The sequence below is a fragment of the Plecotus auritus genome (genome assembly GCF_963455305.1).
Source record: "Plecotus auritus genome assembly, chromosome: 1".
Classification (NCBI taxonomy): Eukaryota; Metazoa; Chordata; class Mammalia; order Chiroptera; family Vespertilionidae; genus Plecotus; species Plecotus auritus.
The window spans coordinates 111,860,490-111,884,258 of record NC_137770.1 but is presented as its reverse complement, the minus strand read 5'-3'; the positions used below and the strand labels follow the sequence as shown (position 1 = coordinate 111,884,258).

Sequence of the window (23,769 nt, the reverse complement as noted above, 5' to 3'; positions counted from 1 at the left end):
GTTTTATCAGGAAATCTTTGAGTCCCCCTTTCTGACTGAAACAGGAGAATATTACAAACAAGAAGCTTCAAATTTATTACAAGAATCAAACTGCTCACAATATATGGAAAAGGTAAGAAAGAAACGTATGTTATGTTAAATACATCATTTCTTATATTCAGGCATGGTTTTATGTAACAGTTTTCTTGTTAATATATATTTTTGGTGAAGAAGCTTCTGTTTGGTCTTTACTTCGAGTTATAGTTAATGTACAATACCTATTGATAAAACATTTTTCTTGCTGTAGTATATTCCATGAGGAAAGTGCTATTCTGATTTTTATCATGACTGATACTTTTTGATAAATCCTGATTGCTTGATTTGCTTGTCTTTAAAATTAACATGTATTTACATTCTCGGCAAAATCTATATTTTATGCTTAGTGGATATGTTTAGGGAATAGTATAGATGCTAGGTGTTTAGGTTTTTATCTTTTTCCTTTAAAATGGAAGGAAAAATATAATAATTCTGTCGATACTTGGATAGATCACTCTTCTGGTCTGTTAAGTTTTTAATGAAAAAAATTTAATTTCTCCACAAGAAAATTTCATTTTTTAAATTGATTTTAGAAAGGAAGGGAGAGGGAGAGAGAAACAGAAACATCATTGATGAGGGAGAATCATGATCAGCTGCCTCCTGCATGTCCCGCACTGGGGATTGAGCCCGCAACCCTGGTATGTGCCCTAACCGGGAATCGAACCATAACCTCTTGGTTCATAGGTCGACACTCAACCACTGAGCCACAACTGGGCTCTCCACAAGAAATTTTAATCATTAAACCAACACATACTGATGACCATATTTAAAATTTATGTGTATTTTCTCAGTAAAAGAATTAGTCATAGTATAAATTCAGTCATCACACAAGATATATAAGAAATTTTAATGAGGTTTTTTTTTTTTTTCATCTGCAGCATTGGATTTCAAGCATTTCATTATAGGATGATTTTTCTAATTTAAGCAAGAAAGATAAATATAAGTAGAATAGCTATAGTATGTACATAGGTCATAGTATATAGAACATAGGTCAAGAAATATCATTACTTACTGATAAGCTGTTATGTATTTCACAAAGCCCAGGCCTAGAAGTCTGAGCTGTTTGTTTAGTCTCTTCCTGTTTTTGTCACTCATTAGCTCTGGGACCTTGAGTAAGTCATCTGGGGCATTTTCCTCCATCTATTACATGCAGGTTACACAGTGGTCCTCAGCTCTTAGCCTTTTTTGCATCTGAGACTCTTGTTAAAGGATCTAGATCCAATCTTGAAAAGTGCTCACAAAATTAAGTGATGCATACTCCTCATTATATCTGGCTCTCAAAAAAGAGGCCATTGGCAAAAATATTGTATGGTTCCACTTAGATGAAATATCTAGAATAGGTAAATTCTTAGAGACAGAAAGTAGATTAGAAGTTTTTAGAAGGTGTGGATAGGGAGTTATTGCTTAATGTTTACAGAGTTTGGTGTGATGAAAGAGTTTTGGAAATTGTTGTATATTGTGAATATAATTAATGCCACTGAATTATATATTTAAAAATGGTTAAAATGGCAAATTTTATGTTATATACATTTTATCACAATTTTAAAAACACTAATAATGTAATATACAGAAAACTTGAATTCACCCTTGCATGGGTGAATCATGATATGTAAATTTTATCTCAAACTGTTAAAAGGAAGGCAATGGAAGCTCTTTTGGGAAAATAGCATTTATAAGAGTAATTCACTTAACAAACTAAATAATATAGCCTTCCTACTTCCCTTTCTGTATCTTTCCTCTTAATTTTGGCCTTTCCCCCCAGCTATAGTGGTTTTATAGCTATTGAAGCCCTGAATCCAGACACTCCAACCTTGTCTGTTTTCTCTTGATATACACCTCAGCCCCAGCCCCACCCAGTTATCATTGTTTTTCTTTTTCTCCTCCTCTCTCACCTCCCTCAGACCCACACTCTAATTACTGTTGCATTTAGTTAATCCATAAACATATTAAAGTCACTTAGAGTATGGTATAAATAACTACTAGACATACTACTTTTAGTACATTTTTATTTTAATTAATTTTTAATTGAACTTATTGGGGTGTTTGCCTATCTTCACATGGCCATCTTCCCTCTGTATAAGAACTTATTTTTTAATTTTTAAAAATATACTTTTATTAATTTCAGAGAGGAAGGGAGAAGGAGAGAGAGATAGAAACATCAACGATGAGAGAGAATCATTGATCAGTTGCCTCTTGCATACCCCACACAGGGGATCAAGCTGGCAACCTGGGCATGTACCCTGACTGGAAATCATAGGTTGATGCTCAGCCACTGAGCCACGCCGGTCGGGCAGGACCATTTTTATTTTAAAAGAAAAACACGATGACCAAAATGACTTTCTTAGTTGATGAAATACTCTAGACCCCACTGTTGGTTTCTACGACTTTGCCCTGAACTCCTGGCTCCACACAACATGGTAGCACAATAGGAAAGATAGGACTGTGTCTCTCAGTCTTGAGCCTCACTTTCATCGAAAGATATCTGAGAGGTTTCCAGGAATGTGTTATTTCCCCTCTCAACATCATTTTTTCTCTCAGCATCACCTTATGCCCAGGCAGACATAAGCAGTACTTCCCAAAGGCTTAAATGCATATAGTTCCTGGGACCAGTTCAGAAACTCTAGTTCCATAGTTTTACATTACAGAATACTTTCCTTTTTTCTGTTTTGTTAATTCTTACCTGAAGATATATTTTTCATTGATTTTTAGAGAAAGTATAGGAGAGGGAGGGATGGAGAGAGAGGGAAGCATCAATGTGAGAAAGACACATCAGTTGGTTGCCTCCCACACAGGGATGGAACCTGCATTCCAGGTAATGTGCCCTTGACTGAGAATCAAACCCAAGATCCTTCAGTGCATGGGCTGACGCTCTAACCACTGAACAATGTCAGTCAGGGCCAGAATATTTTCAGATCTAAACATTTGCGTATGCATGTGCTGTGCTGGCATGATTTTCATTGCAAATTCGTTTTGTTTTGAGGTAGACATTAGCCCAGTTCTCTGGCTGTTATCTTTATTAGTTCTTGTTAATGTTAACCAGTGTATTGTTTGTAGCTCAGTGCTTTTTATATAGGAAAAATTTTAATAAAAGTCTTGATTGACATTTAACTAAGCCTAAATATATTTTGATTTCCAAAAATTTTAATGAAATCTTTACTGTGGTAATTAACTATGATATACCATTTACGAGGCACCAACATAAAATAATCAGATTAATCTACTTGATCCAGTTAATGTGACTTATTTTTAGATTAATAATTAGATATTTATAAAGTGACCACCTGTTTTGGTTTTTAATAATCTTTACTCGATTTTCCTGTTGCATGTTAGGTTGTCTATATAATAGGATGATCAGGATCAGTAAATGAAGACAAAATGTAGACTACATAACTTTAGTTCTTTTTCATAAGACTGTGGTGAAATATAGGTGACAGCTAGTAGCTTAAATAAAATTTGAATTCATTTATGGAATGTGGGTTTAAATTGGTTGTGTAATCGTTATTCATTACTTGGCCATGTTTAACTGACCCATTAAATTAGGCTACCTAAGCTACTTACTAATATTACAGTTTTTTTCTCCTGATAGTTTATGCTATAACAATATATTTCTAAAGGTTCTAGGTAGATTAAAAGATGAAGAAATTCGATGTCGAAAATACTTGCACCCAAGTTCATATACTAAAGTGATTCATGAATGTCAGCAACGAATGGTAGCAGACCACTTACAGTTCTTACATGCAGAATGTCATAATATCATTCGACAAGAGAAAAAAAATGGTAAGTGACACGAAATATAAATGTAAATTAAAATAGAATTATAAACCACTTTTTACATAGTCAAATTAACTTAAATTTCAAGTATATTTTAGTCATAATCTCTAAAATATTTGATATGCCTTATTCATAATTTATTTTAAACGACTATTTTGGAACCAAGTATATTCACAAAGGGCATTCTAAACTAAAAGAAAAACCTGAGAAAATAGGTTTGCACATTTTTATGTATTATAAGGGCTAATTACCTTAATACATTAAGAATTTTAATAGCAGTAGGAAAAAGGCAAAGAATATAACAGGGAAATTATAAATGAATTTTAAATATAGAGAGATGCACAATCTCACTCAAAATAGGTGGTAGACAAAATAAAAATAACAGCAGCTCTCTCTATGGAGCATGCCTGCACCTTTTTCCCAGGTGCGTTTTCCTGGCCTCTCTCTTTCTCCTAAGCTCCAAGAGCCTTTTTTGCTTCTGTAACTTGTTCTTTAAGCCCATTTCTTCTACAGCTCACTTCTTCTAACTCTCTAACTTTCTCTTATGGTTTCTATTAAATAAATAATTAAAAATGAAAATACTTGATTTAAGACAAAAGGGGCACTGCTGCAGAGTATTGGGTGAAAGATGATAGTCTTTTCAACCCATAATGCTGAGTCAACTGGATATTCATTTAGAGAAATGTGAAATTTGATCTCTACCCTAGACACCATATACAAAATCAAGTTATTGTAGGCTATTTTTAATCCTCACCCAAGGAGTGAGGATATTTTTTCCACTGATAACTAGAAAGGGTAGAAGGAAGGAGGGAGGTGGAGAAAGAGAGAGAGAAACATCAATATGTAAGAGAGACACATTGATTGGTTGCCTCCCACACGGGTCAGGAATCAAACCTGGGACCCAGGTATATGCTCTTAACCAGGAATGGAACCCTTGAAATTCCGGTGTGCAGGCCGACACTCTAACCAGTGATCCACGCTGGCCAGGGTCATTGTAGGCTTTTGATCTAAATGTAAAACAATAATAATTCTAGAAGATAATATAGGAGAATAACTTCATGACCTTGAAATAGGGAAAGATATTTTAAGTAAGACACAAAAAGCACCAACCACAAGGAAAGATTGATCAAGTGGACTGCTTTAAAATTAAGAATTCTGGATCATCAAAAGATAGTTATAGGGTAAATATATATTTGCAATGACTACAAAAAAGGTTTATGTTCAGATATAAAATGGCCAAGAAATTTGAACAGGCACAGGAGAGTAGAGGATGTCCAAATGGCCAATAAACATAAAAAAGGCACTTAATCTCATTAAAACAGGGGAATGCAAATTAAAACCACACTAAGCTATCAATACTTAAATTCTGATAGAAAATTTAAAAATTAAAAATAATAAGTTTTGGACCCTGGTCGATGTGGCTCAGTTTTTTGGGCATCATCCCATGCACTGAAAGGTTGTCAGTTAGATTCCCAGTCAGGGCACTTGCAGGGATTTCGGGCTTGATCCCCAGTAGGGGCTGTGCAGGAGCAGGCAGTCGGTATTCACTCTCACATCGATGTTTCTCTCTTTCCCTCTCCCTCTCTTTCTAAAAATCAATTATAAAAATCTAAAATAATAATAAGTGTTGGGAAGCATGTGGAATAGTGGGAACTTGTTATACACTGGGCTGAGAATATAAATTGATGCAACCACTTTGAAAAACTGGCATTAACTGCTAAAGTTGAATATATGAAAGCTATCCCTTTCCTATACATATAATTCCCTGGTAAAAGAGTATGCACATAATACAAAAATGTTCATAGCAGCATTTTTTGTAATAGCCAAATGGAACAACTCAAATGTCCAGTAACAATAGAATGGATGAAGAAGTACAGTATATTCATACAATGGCATATAACAGAAGAGTGAAAACGAACAAATTACATTTACATACAACAACATATATAAACATGTTGAACGAAAGAAGGTAAACATAAAAGAATTGTATTGATTCCATTTTTATAGATAGTTCAAAACAGGCAAAAGTAATCTTTGGTTTAGTACTTATGACAGTGATTACCTTTGCAGAAGAGCAAGAGGAGTAATGATTGGGAAGAGGTGTGAAGGGGACTTCTAGGTGTAGGTAATGTCTGTTTTTTACCCTGGGTAGTGATTACATCAAGGGGTGTGTTTGTGTTCACTTGTGATAATTTATTGAGATACACACTTTTGGTTTATACACTTTTCTATATGTATATTATATACTTTAATAAAAAAGTTTAAAATGAAGCCTTTACACTGAGACATTTTTCACCTCTCATTGGCAAAGATCAAAATGATTGATAAGGGAACTTCCTGCTGTTGGGAGCTCTGTTTAGAAGGATCCTTCTAGAATATTAAGCTTTGACACAGCAATACCACTTCTAGGGATTTATACCATAGATGTTAATGTCCATATACAGGACTATTAATTGTAACATTGTAGTATCAAGAGATTGGAAACAACCAAATTTCCATCAATTGTTAAGTAATTTTATATATAATGGAGTGCTGTACAGTTGTAAAATATGAAGAAATGCTCAGTGTACTGATAAAAAAAAATCTCTGAGTGAAAATGTATTCTGCAGTTGCAAATAATACACAAAATACACTATACTCTTATAAAAAGGGGCAGAGGGAAGAATATATGTATTTGCCTGAGTGTGCATGAAAGAGCTTTGAAAGAACACAATATTGCTTTCCCATGGGAAGGAGGACTGGGTGGTTGGGAGACAGGAGTGGGGGACTTTCTCTGCATACTCTTTATAATTCTGCATTTTGAGCCATATATTACCTAATATTTTTAAAATATTTGGAAATCTAATACAAATTTTTCCCCCCTCAGACATGGCAAATATGTATGTCTTACTCCGTGCTGTGTCCACTGGTTTACCTCATATGATACAGGAGCTGCAAAATCATGTCCATGATGAGGGCCTTAGAGCGACCAGTAATCTTACTCAGGAAAATGTGAGTTATATAAGGAATTGGGGAATTTTTCTCTTAATCAGATTATCATGCATTTAGGTTTTTTGTTATCACTTTACTGTCTTAAACAATGAAAGAAAAGTCTTACCATGCCAATACATTAAACATCTTTATTAAAATGTTTCAAGCCTAAAGTTTGTTGGACACATTTTGGAGTAATCAGATTATTAGAAAATCATTGAATGAGATAAGCTTTTTCTTAGTTATATTGATGTGTTCACTTAGCAATTTTAAATAATTGTATTTCTATATAACTGGCACTAATAGTTGTAGTGGTAATGGAATTAATCAATAGTAATATGGAGAACTCACAGTTTGCTTTCTTTATATATACTCTGAGTTTGATAGCCCAGGAAGCAAATTTAGATTAAAATGATCTTCCCTAAATATATGCTTACTACCCAACGTTGACCATCATGTCCCTAATACCCACTTTTCTTTAAGAGTTCTCTGACAATCAAATGACTATTTACAAAAAAGGCATCTTTCCTATCACTGTATTCCTATCATCAATCTTGTTGGACCATCTTGTTTTTACCAGTGATGTTTGATGAATAAATAGATATGACATGAAATGTTCTTTTTCCTAAGTAGAGCTATTTACTTGTCATCTATAATGCAGTAATCTATAATAGACAACATTATTCAGATGCTTATCACTTTATTTGTAGATTTATTTGTTTTTGGCAAATCTTAGATTTTATGTCCTACCACAGTAATACAAACTATTAGTTGCCCTATTTGGTTTGGCTCAGTGGATAGAGAGAGCATCGGTTTGTGGACTGAGGGGTCCCAGGTTCAATTCCGGTCAAGGACACATGCCCAGGTTGCGGGCTCGATTCCCAGTAGGGGGCATGCAGGAGGCAGCCAGTCAGTGATTCTCTCTCATCATTGATGTTTCTATCTCTCTCTCCCTCTCCCTTCCTCTCTGAAATCAATAAAAATATATTTAAAAAAATAAAAATAAACTATTAGTTGATATATTTTTATGTTTATTAATCTGTATTATTTATTGGGTTTATTAATTTTATTAGTTTTACAGATTCAGGGTGTTAAATAATATTCGGCATAGAGGCATAGAGTTTGCTTCAAGGACTGGGAGATAGAAATAAAAGAATGAATTTGTAATAGATTCACATAATTTTAGCTGACTTAGTTAACTCTTAAGTACTATATAATTATCCCCATTAAGAGTGAAAACTCACACTCTAACTGGTTGCTTAGTGGTTAGAGCATTGGCTCGGGGACTGAAGGGTTGTGGGTTCGATTCTAGTCAAGGGCATGTACCCTGGTTGCAGGCTCAATTACCGACCCCAGGCAGGGCACGTGCAGGAGGCAACCAATCAATGTGTCTCTCTCACATCGATGTTTCTCTCTCTGTGTCTCTAGCTTTCCCTTCCACTCTCTAAAAATCAATGGAAAAATATCCTCGGGTAAGGATTAACAAAAGAAAGAAAGAAAAAAAAAAAGGAGTGAAAGCTAAGTATTTCCTCACTCTGAGATGTAGGGGATTGTCCAACTCCAGGGGTCTCAATTTTCACAGATACTTGCTTTTGAGCTCTGCTCTCTCTTTCAGCCTTCACCGGCTTTGAAGGCAGTTTTTATTTATATAATCCTTTTTGAAAGTGATAGGCTTGGTGGTTCAGAGACTGTATCATGTTACCCTTAAGAAACAGTATTCCAACATCGGAGAGAAGTGTGTTTTCAGTGAGTTCTTCTGGCAGAGGAATTATAGCTCTGCATTGCTGGTGTTGAATGACAGCTAATTTCAACATTAAAGTTTTAGATTTTTAAGACAGTTTCTAAAATATATATATATTTTAATTGATTTCAAAGAGGAAGTGAGAGGGAGGGAGAGAGAAACATTAATGATGACAGAGAATCATCAGCTGCCTACTACACTCCCCACACTGGAGATTGAGCCTGCAGCCCAGGCATGTGTCATGACCAGGAATGGAACCGTGACCTTCTAGTTCATAGGTTGATACTGAACCACACCGGCCAGGCAAGACAGTTTTAACTAAAAATATTTTTTGAGAAAGTGTGTACTTGCATAACATTAATTTGCTTGGAAAAAATTTACTCTTAATTAAACGACAATTTTTGATAACCCTAATTATATCTTTGAACTTAAAATGTATTTTGTATTTTATATCTGTAGATGCCAACACTATTTGTGGAGTCAGTTTTGGAAGTACATGGTAAATTTGTTCAACTTATCAACACTGTTTTGAATGGTGATCAGCACTTTATGAGTGCATTGGATAAGGTAACTTTAATAATATCTATATCTACAAATGCTTCTCAGCTTATGACGGGGTTATGTCCTGGTAAACCCATCAAAAGTTAGAAATATTTTAAATAAAAATTCATTTAATGCACCTAACCTACTGAACATCTTACCTTAGCTGAACCTACCTTAAACGTTCTCAGGACACTCTCATTAGTTATAGTTGGGCAAAGTCATCTAACACATTAAATACATGGGAGAGTATCATTATTTATCCTTGCTGTGGAAAAGATCAAAATTCAAAGTACAGTTTATTGAATACATACCGCTTTCTCACATATTAAAGTAAAAAAAAAATCGTAAAAATCATCTTAAGTCAGGGAATGTCTGTATGAATACAGTTGACCCTGGAACATTTCAGAGGATAGGGGCCCTGATACCCCTCCCCTTTAGTTAAAAATCCACATATAACTTTTGACTTCCCCAAAACTTCACTACTAATGGCCTACTGATATTACCAGAAGCCTTCCTGATAGCATAAACAGTCAATAAGTGCATATTTTATATATTTAGTATAACTATATTATCACAATAAAGTAAGTTAGAGAATAAAAAATGTTATTAAGAAAATCTTAAGGAAGAGAAAATACATTTACAGTATTTGTATCAAAAATCTGGGTGTAAGTGAACCTGTGTTGTTTAAAAACAGGTTAATTAAAATTCTATTTCTTTATTCATTCTTTAGGGTGATTTCAGGATTGAGGCTTCTAATTACGAGTTTTCTAATCTTGACATGGAGATTACATAATTTAAATGTGAAAATCAAAATAATAATAACATAACTTTCAAATTAATAACAAATGGTTAAATTGAATGAATTATATGGAGATTGAATTTCTCATGATTATGAGAACAATGATTCTAAGGGGAATTGTTAGTAAACAGTCAAACATGTTCTGGAAAAACATGTATAATTTTAATGCTGATTTTTAATTTCAATATAATCTGTAGGCTATATAAGTAATATTTCAAAGAAATACGTATATGTTACAAATTTTTGAATTTTGGTATACTTTAAAGGAAATTTGCTGATATGGTTATTTTAAGATTTTTTTAAAATTTAGTCTTATTTTATCTGTGTTCAGATATCAGTAATGAGTTATAAAGAATAACTTTCAGTAGGAATGGGATATATAATTGGTCTATAACTATCATGAGGCATACGGTTAGAGGAAATTACCCTGTGTTCAGAATGAAAACAAAATTAACAAACTACGACCAAAATGTTGTGTTTTGTGTGGGTTAATAATTTATGGATGTGCAGATTATACCCTATTACTAGTTAATTACTGGCTTGTTTTCTATTTAGGCTCTTACATCAGTTGTAAATTACAGAGAACCCAAGTCTGTTTGCAAAGCTCCTGAATTGGTAAGTTTGATGATTGCTTAAAAATAATCTTATGGACATCAATATTAGAAAATGAAAACTGAGGAGAATGTTAAATTAATTTGTATTTGTAACATTTTTCAGAAAAAATCCATAAAACTAAGTTATTAAAAGTAAAAATTATCTACATCATATATAATTTGGCACTTATTTAAGGAATACAGTTGGACCTATGTACTATAACCTTTTCTTGAGAAATAACTGAAGGAAAAATATACTTTATTTAATAAAGTTTGGTGTGTGTTTTTTTTTTGTTTTTTTTTTAATATGAAACGCTTCACTAATGTGTGTGCATCTTTATGCAGAGGCCATGCTAATTTTCTCTGTTGTTCCAATTTTTGTAAGGCTTCTAAAATCCAAGCAGTACAGTTTGGGTTTTAAAGTATGTCTTCTTTGAAATAATTTGCATTACTTCTCATAGAGATTTTATTTTATATGAAATTGGAAGGAAATTTGATGATAATTAAAGAAAACTTAATTATAAAGTTGTGATAAGAATAAAAAAATAATTGTTTAATGTCGAAAATTATAGAGCTACTCAAAACGCATCTAGGTGTTCTTTTGAAACTTCTGTTGTTTATGTTAGTGTTTTATTGTTCACTAAATGTTGATTAGATTTTTGACTTGTTTATAGTTTTCTTAAAAATTTGCCTTATGACATATTTTGAATTCTTCAGTGCAGTGGTTGGCAAACTCATTAGTCAACAGAGCGGCAAACCACGGCTTGCGAGCTGCATGTTGCTCGCGAGCCGCAGTTTGCTGACCACTGCTTTAGTGCATATTCATAATTTTAAAAACATAAGCTTTAGGATGGCAGAGACTTTATCCATTGATATTTTGTACTATTGTCCTTTGCCTCTATTGAGGCATATGTATAGAAGGGCCCTTTATAAGATACACTGTCAATTTCTATTTGAGCTTGCTAAGTACTGTGACAACTTACTGAAGAAATCAGCAAAGGGGATGACTGAGAATGAAGTGGAAGACAAACTCACCAGCTTCATTACTGTTTTCAAATATATCGATGATAAGGATGTTTTTCAAAAGGTAAGTTGTGAATAGATAAGTTTTATTTGGTTTAGTCAGATTTTATTTATTTTTGAAATATAAGTCATCAGAAAGGAAGTAATCTTTAGAAATATCTTTTAATATAGTTCTACGCAAGAATGCTGGCGAAACGTTTAATTCATGGGTTATCTATGTCTATGGATTCTGAAGAAGCCATGATCAATAAATTAAAGGTAATGTGAGCCTTTGATCTGATTATGTCCTAGAAATTATTCTGCTAACACAAAAAGATGTTCATTGTAGCATTAGATATAACAACAGGAAATAATCAGCAGGTGACTGGTTAAATGTATAATGGTAGATCTATATGATGGGATATGCAAATACTGTATTAAAGAAAGCTCTCTCTATATACAAGGTGTCCCCGAAAATGTATACACACTTTGAATATACTAGGTGTACCAGTTAATAATGTGGATTTTTTTCAATAGGTGGAGCTACACATATGTTGATATATATGCGGTTTGATATGTATGCTATTTTGTTGTATTGACAGCAAGCTTCAAAACTTCATATCTCAAATTTTCTGAAGGTGTTAACATCATAGATATTTTTATGCTTAAAAAATGTCAAATTTCATGCCAAAAAAAGAGCATTTACGGGAAGTTGTAATTCATTACTTTATTTTGAAGAAAAGTGCTGCTGAAAGTTATCGTATACTTCAGGAAGCTTATGTGAACATGCTCCATCTCAAGATACTTGTGAACTCTGGTTTAAACGCTTTAAAAGTGATGATTTCGATGTAAAAGACAAAGATTGTCCAGGTCAACTGAAAAAGTTTGAAGACCAACAATTACAAACATTATTGGATGAAGATGTGTGACAAACTCAAACAACTTGCAGAAAGATTAAACATTGCTCAGCAAACAATTTCTGATCGTGTACAAGCAATGGGAAAGATTTTAAAGGAAGGAAAATGGGTGCCACATCAACTGAACGAAAGAAATGAAAAACCGAAAAGTCATCAGTAAAATGTTGCTTCAACGGCACAAAAGAAAGTCTTTTTTGCATCGAATTGTGACTGGTGATGAAAAGTGGATTTATTTTGAGAATCCCAAATGCACAAAATCATGGGTTGATCCAGGTCAACCATCAACATCGACTGCAAGGCCAAATCACTTTGGAAAGAAGACAATGCTCTGTGTTTGGTGGAATCAGGAAGGTGTGGTGTATTATGAGCTTCCAAAACCAGGTGAACCGGTTAATACTGATTGCTACCGACAACAAATAATCAATTTGAACCATGCTTTGATTGTGAAATGACCAGAATGTACCAGAAGACATGGCAAAGTCATTTTGCTTCATGATAATACACCATCACACACTTCAAAACCAGTTCAAGACACGTTTAAAGATCTTGCTTGGGAAGTATTAACCCACCCGCTGTATTCACCAGACCTTGCTCCTTCAGATTACCAATTGTTCCAATTGATGGCACACGCACTTTCTTACCAGCACTTCAAAATGTACAAAGAAGTGGAAAATTGTGTCTCTGAATGGTTTGCCTCAAAACAAGAAAAGTTCTATTGGGACGATATCCACAAATTACCTGAATGATGGGGAAATGTGTAGCTAGCGATGGACATTACTTTGAATAAAGCACTTTTGATGTTTCTCTTGAAATTATCGTGTTTTCTTTGATTATTATTAACCTGTACACCTAGTAATTATAAAGGCAGTGTTTATTAAAATATATTTTATTTTCATTTAACAGCTATCAGCTATTAAAAGATTGTATGCATTTTTTGGGACATTCTGTATATTGATATAGACTTATCCACAAGATAAACAGTATTAACAAAAGATTTGTATCATTAATAAATGAATGTACCTGGAATATTCCTTTAAGTACAAGTTTTGTAGTGCCGTTGAATTTTAGTTTATTTTTGCTTCATTTTAGCTTACACATTGGTGAAATAAGTAGTAGCTGAGACATATTTATGCTGAAATATTCAGTAGTTGATAATTTTTCTGAAGAGTAGACTTGAATATAATATGCATACCCTTGACCATAGAACTAGCAATAGTAACATGTTCTCATTAATTAATATGGCTTATTATTCTTTTTAAATAATGTGTTTGTTTTAAACTGTTTTTACAGCAAGCATGTGGTTATGAGTTTACCAGCAAGCTGCATCGGATGTATACAGATATGAGTGTCAGTGCTGATCTCAACAATAAGTTCAATAATTTTATCAAAAATCAAGACACAGTAATAGATTTGGGAATTAGTTTTCAAATATATGTTCTACAGGTATGAATATATGTTTTATTGTAGGCATTTACTACTCATTTCAAATAGTCTGATCCAAACAATTAATAAATAGAGGCCTCATTGCATTTTCTTTAATCAATGGATTGTAGCTTCTAATGTTATATGTTATATTGATTTGGAATGAAATGTGCCAAGGTAGTAATGCTAATGGGTTTTATCAACATTTTGAGAAAAGAAAAAAGAGATTCTTTAGTTTAAATCACTTTATAAATATTTATTATCAAGTTAGATGCTTGTCTATTTAACTTCTTTATTTTACTTATTTTCTTCTAGGCTGGCGCATGGCCTCTTACTCAGGCTCCTTCATCTACATTTGCAATTCCCCAGGAATTGGAAAAAAGTGTACAGATGGTAAGTTTGCAGGATATATATTAGAAGACCTAAGGAATTTTAATAATTGTCTCCATGTTATATCACTTTAAATATTTTCCAAAGTCTTAATTGCTTGTGATATAAAAATATATTCAGAAATAATAGTTATGTACTTTGTAGGAAGAATGTAAATTATTAGTTACTAATACTAAAACTCATAAGCAAAGGTTGTCATAGAGTTCTTTGTCAAAACATGACTCTTACTAATAGTTAAACCTATTATCAGCTCTTAAGCAGATTTAAATTACAAAAACTTCTGATATTAGAAAAAAGTTTAGAACTTAATACTTAAATCACTTTCTAATTTTACATTTGAACTTAGAGCCATTTTTATACTTCATTTATCCCTTGTAGTTATTTTTATTTCTGGGCAAATTTTTTTTAACTAAATTTATTGGGGTGACATTGGTCAACATGAACATATAGGTTTCAGGTGTGAGTTTATATGTTACAAGATCTGTATATTGCACCAGGTGCCCCGCATCCATGGTCAGATCTTCGGTCACCATATATTAGGACGCTTTTCTACCCACAATCCCTTCCCTCTGGCAACCACCACACTGCTGTTTGTCTTCATGAGTTTCAGTTTTCTATCCTACATATGAATGAAATCATATGGTTCGTAGCCTTTTATGACTGACTTATTTCACTTAGCATAATGTTCTCAAGGTCCATGCACATTATTGCAAATGGCGCTATTTCATCCTTTCTTATGGCTTAATAGAATTCCATTGTATGCTAGGTATATCGCTTAATAATGCGGATTTTTGTATTCAAAGAAAGCACAATAATTTCAAGAGAAACATCAAAAGTGCTTTATTCAAAGTAATGTACATCGCTAGCTACACATTTTCCCCATCTTTCAGGTAATTTGTGGATACCATCCCAATAGAACTTTTCTTGTTTTGAGGCAAACCATTCAGAGACACAATTTTCCACTTCTTTGTACATTTTAAAGTGCTGATAAGAAAGTGCGTGTGCCATCGATTGGAACAATTGGTAATCTGAAGGAGCAAGGTCTGGTGAATACAGCGGGTGGGTTAATACTTCCTAGGCAAGATCTTTTAACTTGTCTTGAACTGGTTTTGAAGTGTATGATGGTGCATCATCATGAAGCAAAATGACTTTGCCATGTCTTCTGGCACATTCTGGTCGTTTCACAATCAAAGCGTGGTTCAAATTGATTATTTGTTGTCGGTAGCGATCAGTATTAACCGTTTCACTTGGTTTTAGAAGTTCATAATACACCACACCTTCCTGATTCCACCAAACACAGAGCATTGTCTTCTTTCCAAAGTGATTTGGCCTTGCAGTCGATGTTGATGGTTGACCTGGATCAACCCATGATTTTGTGCATTTGGGATTCTCAAAATAAATCCACTTTTCATCACCAGTCACAATTCGATGCAAAAAAGACTTTCTTTTTTGTGCCATTGAAGCAACATTTTACTGATGACTTTTCGGTTTTTCATTTCTTTCGTTCAGTTGATGTGGCACCCATTTTCCTTCCTTTAAAATCTTTCCCATTGCTTGTACACGATCAGAAATTGTTTGCTGAGCAATGTTTAATCTTTCTGCAAGTTGTTTTTGAGTTTTACACGCATCTTCATCCAATAATGCTTGTAATTGTTGGTTTTTCAAACTTTTTCGGTTGACCTGGACGTTCTTTGTCTTTCACATTGAAATCATTTTTAAAGCATTTAAATCAGCGTTCACAAGTATCTTGAGATGGAGTATGTTCACCATAAGCTTTCCAAAGTATTCAGCAGCGCTTTTCTTCAAAATAATGAATTAAAATTCCTGCAAATGGGCCCTAAAAAGATGGCAGCTGGCAGGACAGAGGTGAGGGAGAGGAAGTGAGTGAGTGAGGGTATGAAAGGAGAGTGTGGATGTGTGTGGTATGTGTATGAGTGAGTAAGGGACAGTTAAATCTTGCAGAAGCAGCAAGGGCTGGCAGACCAGGCTCTCTTGGACAGGGAGAGACTACCACCGCTGCGGGCACTCCCAGGACTGCAGGACTCGGGCATGGAGCCCACGCCATCTTGAAGGGGACAGTGGCCTTTTCAAGGAACTCATCAGCACCACCACCCAGACAGGACTTTGACACTGCCCGCGACCCAGCAGCCACTCAAGCCAAAATACTACTATCCCAGCTGCAGACCCATGGACCCTGGGACCTCTACCTCCAAAGGTGCACTGTTCCTGCAGCATTAAGTGCATCTTCCCCCTCCCCAGCGGCAGAACTCCGGACACTGCTTTCGTATGTTTCCAGCCACGCAGGCATCCAGGGCATACCACTCTGCAGGCAGCGCCTGGGAGCCATGGGGAGTCCTTGCTGAGTGTGATTCAGTACAGACAAGGGCACACTGCCCTGCAGTAGAAATTCTGAATTTCCTCTGCCTGAATAACTGCCCGCAGACACCCCAGCTATGTAACTTCAGCGCCAGGGCCCCTCAAAGTGCGTCAGAACTCTGTGCCGGCAAACTCACTGCCACAGATGTGCACATTTCCAAAGGGCAGGCACCCTGAGCCCATATATCCACAGGGTCCTCTGGGGAGCTGCTTTGAGCCCCTGCTGGGTGTGATTCTGTACAGACAAGGACGTGCTGCCCCGCAGTAGAAATTCTGAACTCCCTTCTCCTGAATAACTGCCCACATACACCCCAGCTGCTTACCTTCAGCGCCAGGGCCCCTCAAAGTGCGTCAGAGCTCTGCGCCAAATATACCGCCAGCCCGCGCGCGCATTTCCAACGGACAGGCACCCTGAGCCCATCTATCCACAGGGCGCTTGTGGGAGCTGCTTTGAGTCCTTGCTTGGGGGTGATCTTGGACAAACGGACGCACTGCCCCGGGCAGTAGAAATTCTGAATCCCCTCTTCCTGGATACCTGTACACAGACGCCTCAATTACGCGGCTTCAGTGCCAGGGCCCTTCAGAGTGCTTCAGCGCCTCTTGCTGGCAAACGCACCACAGGTACCCCTGTGAGCCTCCACCGGGAGCGTGCGCATATCCACCACAGGTGCAGCAGCAAAAGCTGAGTCTGCCCACCCTACAACTACAGAACTCTGGACACCACAGTCACGCCTTTCCAGAGAGCAGGCCCCCTGAGCCCCATCACCCCAACAGACGGTTCCTGGGTGCCACTGTGAGTTCCCACACAATTTCAATCAAGGGCACAAGACAACAAAAATTGGGACACCCCCCTCCATGGCTGCAGTTGTACCTTTCCAGCTCACAGGCCTACATCAAGAAAACCCAAATAGCTCAAGTAGGGAGCTACACTAGATTACCAAGCCCAGGAGACCTGAGAGATCACACCAGTAGCACCATCCCCAAAAGAACCTGAGTATCAAACCAATCGGACCTACAATTAAAACATTACAGCAAAACGTGGGAAGACACAAAAGCAATTCCCAAAGGAAAGAAAAAGAGGCATCACCAGAAAGGGAGTTAAATGAAATTGAGGCTAGCATCATATCAGAGAAAGAATTCAGAGTAATGGTTATAAGGATGTTTAAATGGCTGGATGACAAATACACACAACTCAGTGAGAACTATAAGGAGCTGAATGAGAATGTCACAAACTTGAAAAGGAACAAAGAGGAGATGAAGAATGACATAGCTGCAATAAAGAACACAATGGAAGGCTTAAACAGTAGCCTAGAAGAGGCTGAGGACCACATCAGCGAATTAGAAGACAAGGTAGGAAAGAAAACACAAACACAGCAGCAACTGGAAAGAAGACTTAAAAAGCAAGAGGAGAGCCTAAGGGAGCTTTGGGACAACACAAAACGAAACAACATTCGCATAATAGGGGTACCAGAAGGAGAGGAAGAGAAGCAAGAAATAGAAAATCTGTTTGAAGAAATAATGACATAAAACTTCCCTGATATTGGCAAGAAAAAAACTATGCAAGTCCAAGAAGTCCATAGAGTCCCAAACAAGTTGAACCCCAAAAGACCGACACCAAGACACATCATAATTAAATTGGCGAACACCGACGACAAAGTAAGGATCTTAAAAGCTGCCAGAGAGACAGAAAGTTACCTACAAGGGATCTCCTATTAGAATATCAACTGTTTTCTCAACAGAAACACACCAGGCCAGAAGTGAATGGAATGAAATATACAAAGTGAGGCAAAGCAAGGGACTGAATCCAAGAATACTAAAAGCATCAAGGCTGTCATTCAAAATTGAAGGTGGAATCAGGAGCTTCACAGACAAAAAAGGACTAAGGGAGTTTATTACCACCAAACCACCAATGCAAGAAATGCTAAAGGGTCTGCTGTAAAAAAAAAAAAAAAAAAAAGAAAGAAAGAAATAGGAAGCAAAGAAGGAACATAGGCATAAAGAATCAAAATGGCGACAAACAAGTACCTATCAATAATAACTTTATTTTTTTATTTTTTAAAATATATTTTATTGATTTTTTACAGAGAGGAAGGGAGAGCTAGAAACATCGATGAGAGAGAAACATCGATCAGCTGCCTCCTGCACACCTCCCACTGGAGATGTGCCCTCAACCAAGGTACATGCCCCCGACCGGAATCGAACCCAGGCCCTCCAGTCTGCAGGCCGACGCTCTATCCACTGAGCCAAACCGGTTTCGACTCAATAATAACTTTAAATGTAAATGAATTAAATTCCCCAATCAAAAGACATAAAGTAACAGATTGGATAAGAAAACATGACTCATATATCTGCTGTCTACAAGAAACCCACCTCAGAAAAAAAGACGCACACAGACTGAGAGTGAAGGGGTGGAAAAAGGTTTTTCACTTGAATGGAAATGAAAAAAAAAGCTGTGTTAGCAATACTTATATCTGACAAGTTAGATCTCAAAGTGAAGGACATAACAAGAGATAAGGAAGGCCATTTCATAATACTAAAGGGAGCAATCCAACAAGAAGAAATAACTCTGGTAAACATGTGCACCCAATACAGGAGCACCCAAATACATAAAAATACTCCTAGAGGATATCAAGGGAGAGATTGACAGCAATACAATCATAGTAGGGGACTTTAATACCCCACTATCACCATTGGACAAATCCTCTAAACAAAAAATCAGCGAAGAAACATCAATCCTAAATGACTCACTAGACCTGATGGAATTGATATCTTCAGAACATTTCACCCCATAGTCACAGAATATACATTCTTCTCAAGTGCACATGGGTCATTTTCAAAGATAGACCATATATTGGGTCACAGGCAAAGTCTCTTCAAATTCAAGAAGAAAGAAGTCATATCAAGCATCTTCTCAGATCACAATGGCATAAAACTGGAAATCAACTACAATAAAAACAATCCAAAAAAATCAAACACATCGAGACTAAACAGCATGCTATTAAACAATGACTGGGTTACCAGAGAGATCAAGGAAGAAATAAAAAAACAACATGGCAACAAATGACAATGAAAACACAACAATCCAAAATCTATGGGACACAGCGAAAGCAGTCTTGAGAGGGAAGTTCATAGCTCTACAAGCCTATTGCAAAAAAACAAGAAACAATGGTAATAAATTACCTAACCCTACAACTCAAAAGAGTTAGAAAGAGAGCAACAAGTAACGCCTAGTGTAAGCAGAAGGAAGGAAATAATAAAGATCAGAGTGGAGATAAATGACATTGAGACCAAAAACACAGTCCAAAAATCAACAAAACCAAGAGAGAGGACGCAAATAAATAAAATCAGAAATGAAAGAGGTGAAATAACAACAGACCCCACCGAAATACAAAGGATTGTTAAAAAATACTAGGAACAACTCTATTCCAACAAACCTGACAACCTGGAGGAAATGGACATATTCCTAGAAAAATAAAACCTTCCAAAACTCAATCAGGAAGAATCTAAACATCTCAATAGGCCAATAACTATGGAAGAAATTGAAGCAGTCATCAAAAAGCTTCCAGCAAACAAAAGCCCGGGGGCCAGACGGCTGCACAGGGGAGTTTCACCAAACATTCAAGGAAGAACTTAAACCTATCCTCCTTAGACTATTGCAAAAAATTCAAGAGGAAGGAATACTTCCAAGCTCATTCTATGAAACCAGCATTACCCTAATACCAAAATCAGATAAAGACAACACAATGAAAGAGAATTAGAGGCTAATATCCCTCATGAACATAGATGCCAAAATCCTCAACAAAATTCTAGCAAATTGGATCCAGCACTACATCAGAAAGATCATACACCATGACCAAGTAGGGTTTATCCCAGGAATGCAAGGATGGTACAATATCCGCAAATCAATAAATGTGATACATCACATAAACAAACTGAGAGAGAAAAATCACGTAGTCATATCAATTGATGCAGAAAAGCATTTGACAAAATCCAACACCCATTTTTGATAAAAACTCTTAGCAAGGTGGGAATAGAAGTATCATACCTCAACATAATAAAAGCCATATATGACAAACCCACAGCCAATATCATACTCAATGGGCAAAAACTAAAAGCATTTCCCCTAAGAACAGGTACAAGACAGGGATGCCCACTCTCACTACTCCTGTTCAATATAGTACTGGAAGTATTAGCCATTGCGATCAGACAAGAAGAAGAAATAAAAGGCATCTAAATTGGAAAAGAAGACGTAAAACTGTCCTTATTTGCAGATGACATGAAATTGTACATATAAAACCCTAAAGACTCCATCAAAAAGCTATTAGACTTAATAAATGAATTCAGCAATGTTGCAGGATACAAAATTAACACCAAGATATCTATGGCATTTCTATACACCAATAGTGAACTTACAGAAAAAGAGACTAAAAAAGCAATCCCATTTACCATTGCACCAAAAAAATTAAGATACCTCGGAACAAACTTAACTAAGGAGGTAAAAGACCTATACGTGGAAAACTACAGGACACTGAAAAAAGAGAGAGAGGAAGACATAAACAGATGGAAGAACATACCATGTTCATGGATTGGGAGAATCAACATCATTAAAATGTCCATACTACCCAAAGCAGTCTATAGATTCAATGCACTCCCCATTAAAATACCAATGGCATATTTCACAGACCTAGAAAGAACTCTCCAAAAATTTATCTGGAATAAAAAAAGACCCCGAATAGCCACAGCAATCCTGAGAAAAAAAGAGCAAAGTAGTTGGGATTTCAGTACCAGATTTCAAGCTGTATTACAAAGCCACTGTTCTCAAAAGAGCCTGATACTGGCACAAGAACAGCCATATAGACCAATGGAATAGAATAGAGAACCCAGATATCGACCCAAACCACTATTAATATTTGACAAAGGAGGTATGAACATACAATGGAGCCAAGACACTCTCTTCAATAAATGGTGTTGGGAAAATTGGACAGATACATGAAAAAAAATGAAAGTAGACCACCAACTTACACCATACACAAAAATAAACTCAAAATGGATAAAGGACTTAAGCATAACATGGGAAACCATAAAATACTAGAGGAATCTACAGGCAGAGAAATCTCATACATAGGCCGAAGCAATTTCTTCACCGATACCGCTCCTAGGGCAATGGAAACTAAAGAGAAAATAAACAAATGGGACTAAATCAAAATAAAAAGCTTTTGCACAGCAAAAGAAAACATAAACAAAATCATAAGAAAGCCCACTGTATGGGAGAACATATTTGCAAATGTTATCACTGATAAAGGTTTAATCTCCAACATTTACAGGGAACTCATACAACTTAATAAAAGGAAGATAAATGATCCAATAAAAAAAATGGTCAACAGACCTAAATAGAAACTTTTCGAAAGAAAACAGAAGGAAGGCCAAGAGACATATGAAAACATGCTCAAAGTCACTAGTTACAATAGAGATGCAAATCAAAATGACAATGAGGTACCCTCTCACACCTGTCAATGGTTATCATCAACAAACGACAAGTGCTGGCCAGGATGCCGAGAAAAAGGAACCCTCCTGCACTGCTGGTGGGAATTTAGACTGTTGCAACTACTGTGGAGAACAGTATGGAGTTTCCTCAAAAAACTAAAAGTGGAACTCCCCTTTAACCCAATAATCCTACTTCTAGGAATAGAAACTAGAAACACCAATTAGAAAAAATATATGCACCCCTATGTTCATAGCAGCACAATTCACCATAGCTAAGATTTGGAAACAGCCTAAATGCCCATCAGCAGATGAGTGCGTTAGAAAACTATGGTACATCTACAAAATGGAATACTACGCTGCTATGAAAAAGAAGGAATTCTACCATTTGCAGCAGCATGAATGGACCTGGAGAGCATTATGCTAAGTGAAATTAGCCAGGCTATCAAAGAAAAATACCACATGATCTCACTCATTTATGGAAAATAAAGAACATTATAACCTGATGAACAAAAAGAAAGATACAGAGGCTGGGGAGTGTTGGGGAGAGGGGTAAAGAGATCAACCAAAGGACTTGTATGCATGCATATAAGCACAACCAATGGACACAAAACACGCACAACCAATGGACACAAAACACGGGGGGGGGGGCGGGGGGGGGGGGATGAGGGCATGCGACAGGTGGTAAGGGAGGCTGGGGGAAGGTCAATGGTGAAGAAAAAGGAGATATATGTACTACTCTATTTAATACTTTAAACAATAAAATTAAAAAAAAACCAATTTCCTACAAATGCTCTTTTTTTGGCATGAAATTTGACATTTTTAAGATAAAAATATCTATGATGTTAATACCTTCAGCAAATTTGACATATGAAGTTTTGAAGTGTGCTGTCAATACAACAAAGTAGCATACATATAAAATCGCATATATATCAACATACGTGTAACTCCACCTATTGAAAGAAATCCGCATTATTAACTGGTACACCTAGTATATGTACTACATCTTATTTATTCAGTCCTCTTTCACAGGTCACTGTGGTAGTTTCCATGTCTTGTGCCACCATGAATAATGCTGCAATGAGTAAAGGGGTACATATATCTTTGCGAACACATGATTTTGAGGTTTTCAGGTATATACCCCAGGAGAAGGATTGCAGTGTCATATGGTAGCTCTACTCTTAATTTTTTGAGGCATCGCCAGACTGTTTCCATAATAGTTGTAGCAGTCTACATTCCCACCAGCAGTGGATGAGGGTTTCCTTTTTTCTCTCCAACATTTGTTATTGCTTGTGTTGTTGATGATGGCAACTCTAACAGGTGTGAGGTGTTATCTGTCTTGTAGTTTTGATTTTCATTTTCCTAGTTGCCAGTGAGGTTGAACATCTTTTCATATATCTATTGGCTCTTCCTGTGTCTTCTTGGGAGAGATGTATTTTCAGGTCCTCTGCCCACTTTTTGATTGGTTTGTTTGTTTGGTGTTTAGTTTTATGAGTTCTTTATAAATTTTGGGAATTAAACCTTTCTTGGGGCTACTGTTTGCAAATATTATCTCCCATCTGCTTGGCTGCCTCTTTGTTTTGTTGTCAGTTTCTTTTGCTGTAAAGAAGCTTTTTAGTTTCATATAGTCCCTTTCATTTATTTTTGCCTTTACTTCCCTTGCCTTTGGAGTCAGGTTCATAAAATATT

General features: G+C 36.0%; 1 protein-coding gene across 3 annotated transcripts in view; it reads left to right on the top strand.

Moving 5' to 3' along the window:
• CUL2 (cullin 2) overlaps positions 1–23,769 on the top strand; it is a 156,428-nt gene that overhangs the window by 80,772 nt on the left and 51,887 nt on the right. For all 3 annotated transcript variants that reach the window (XM_080643535.1, XM_080643534.1, XM_080643536.1), the window contains exons 8-16: positions 2–112; positions 3,690–3,852; positions 6,713–6,837; positions 9,017–9,124; positions 10,455–10,514; positions 11,451–11,579; positions 11,687–11,773; positions 13,702–13,854; positions 14,149–14,226. In XM_080643535.1, the coding sequence (XP_080499661.1) occupies positions 2–112; positions 3,690–3,852; positions 6,713–6,837; positions 9,017–9,124; positions 10,455–10,514; positions 11,451–11,579; positions 11,687–11,773; positions 13,702–13,854; positions 14,149–14,226 (1,014 nt within the window). The remainder of the gene's footprint in view (position 1; positions 113–3,689; positions 3,853–6,712; positions 6,838–9,016; positions 9,125–10,454; positions 10,515–11,450; positions 11,580–11,686; positions 11,774–13,701; positions 13,855–14,148; positions 14,227–23,769) is intronic.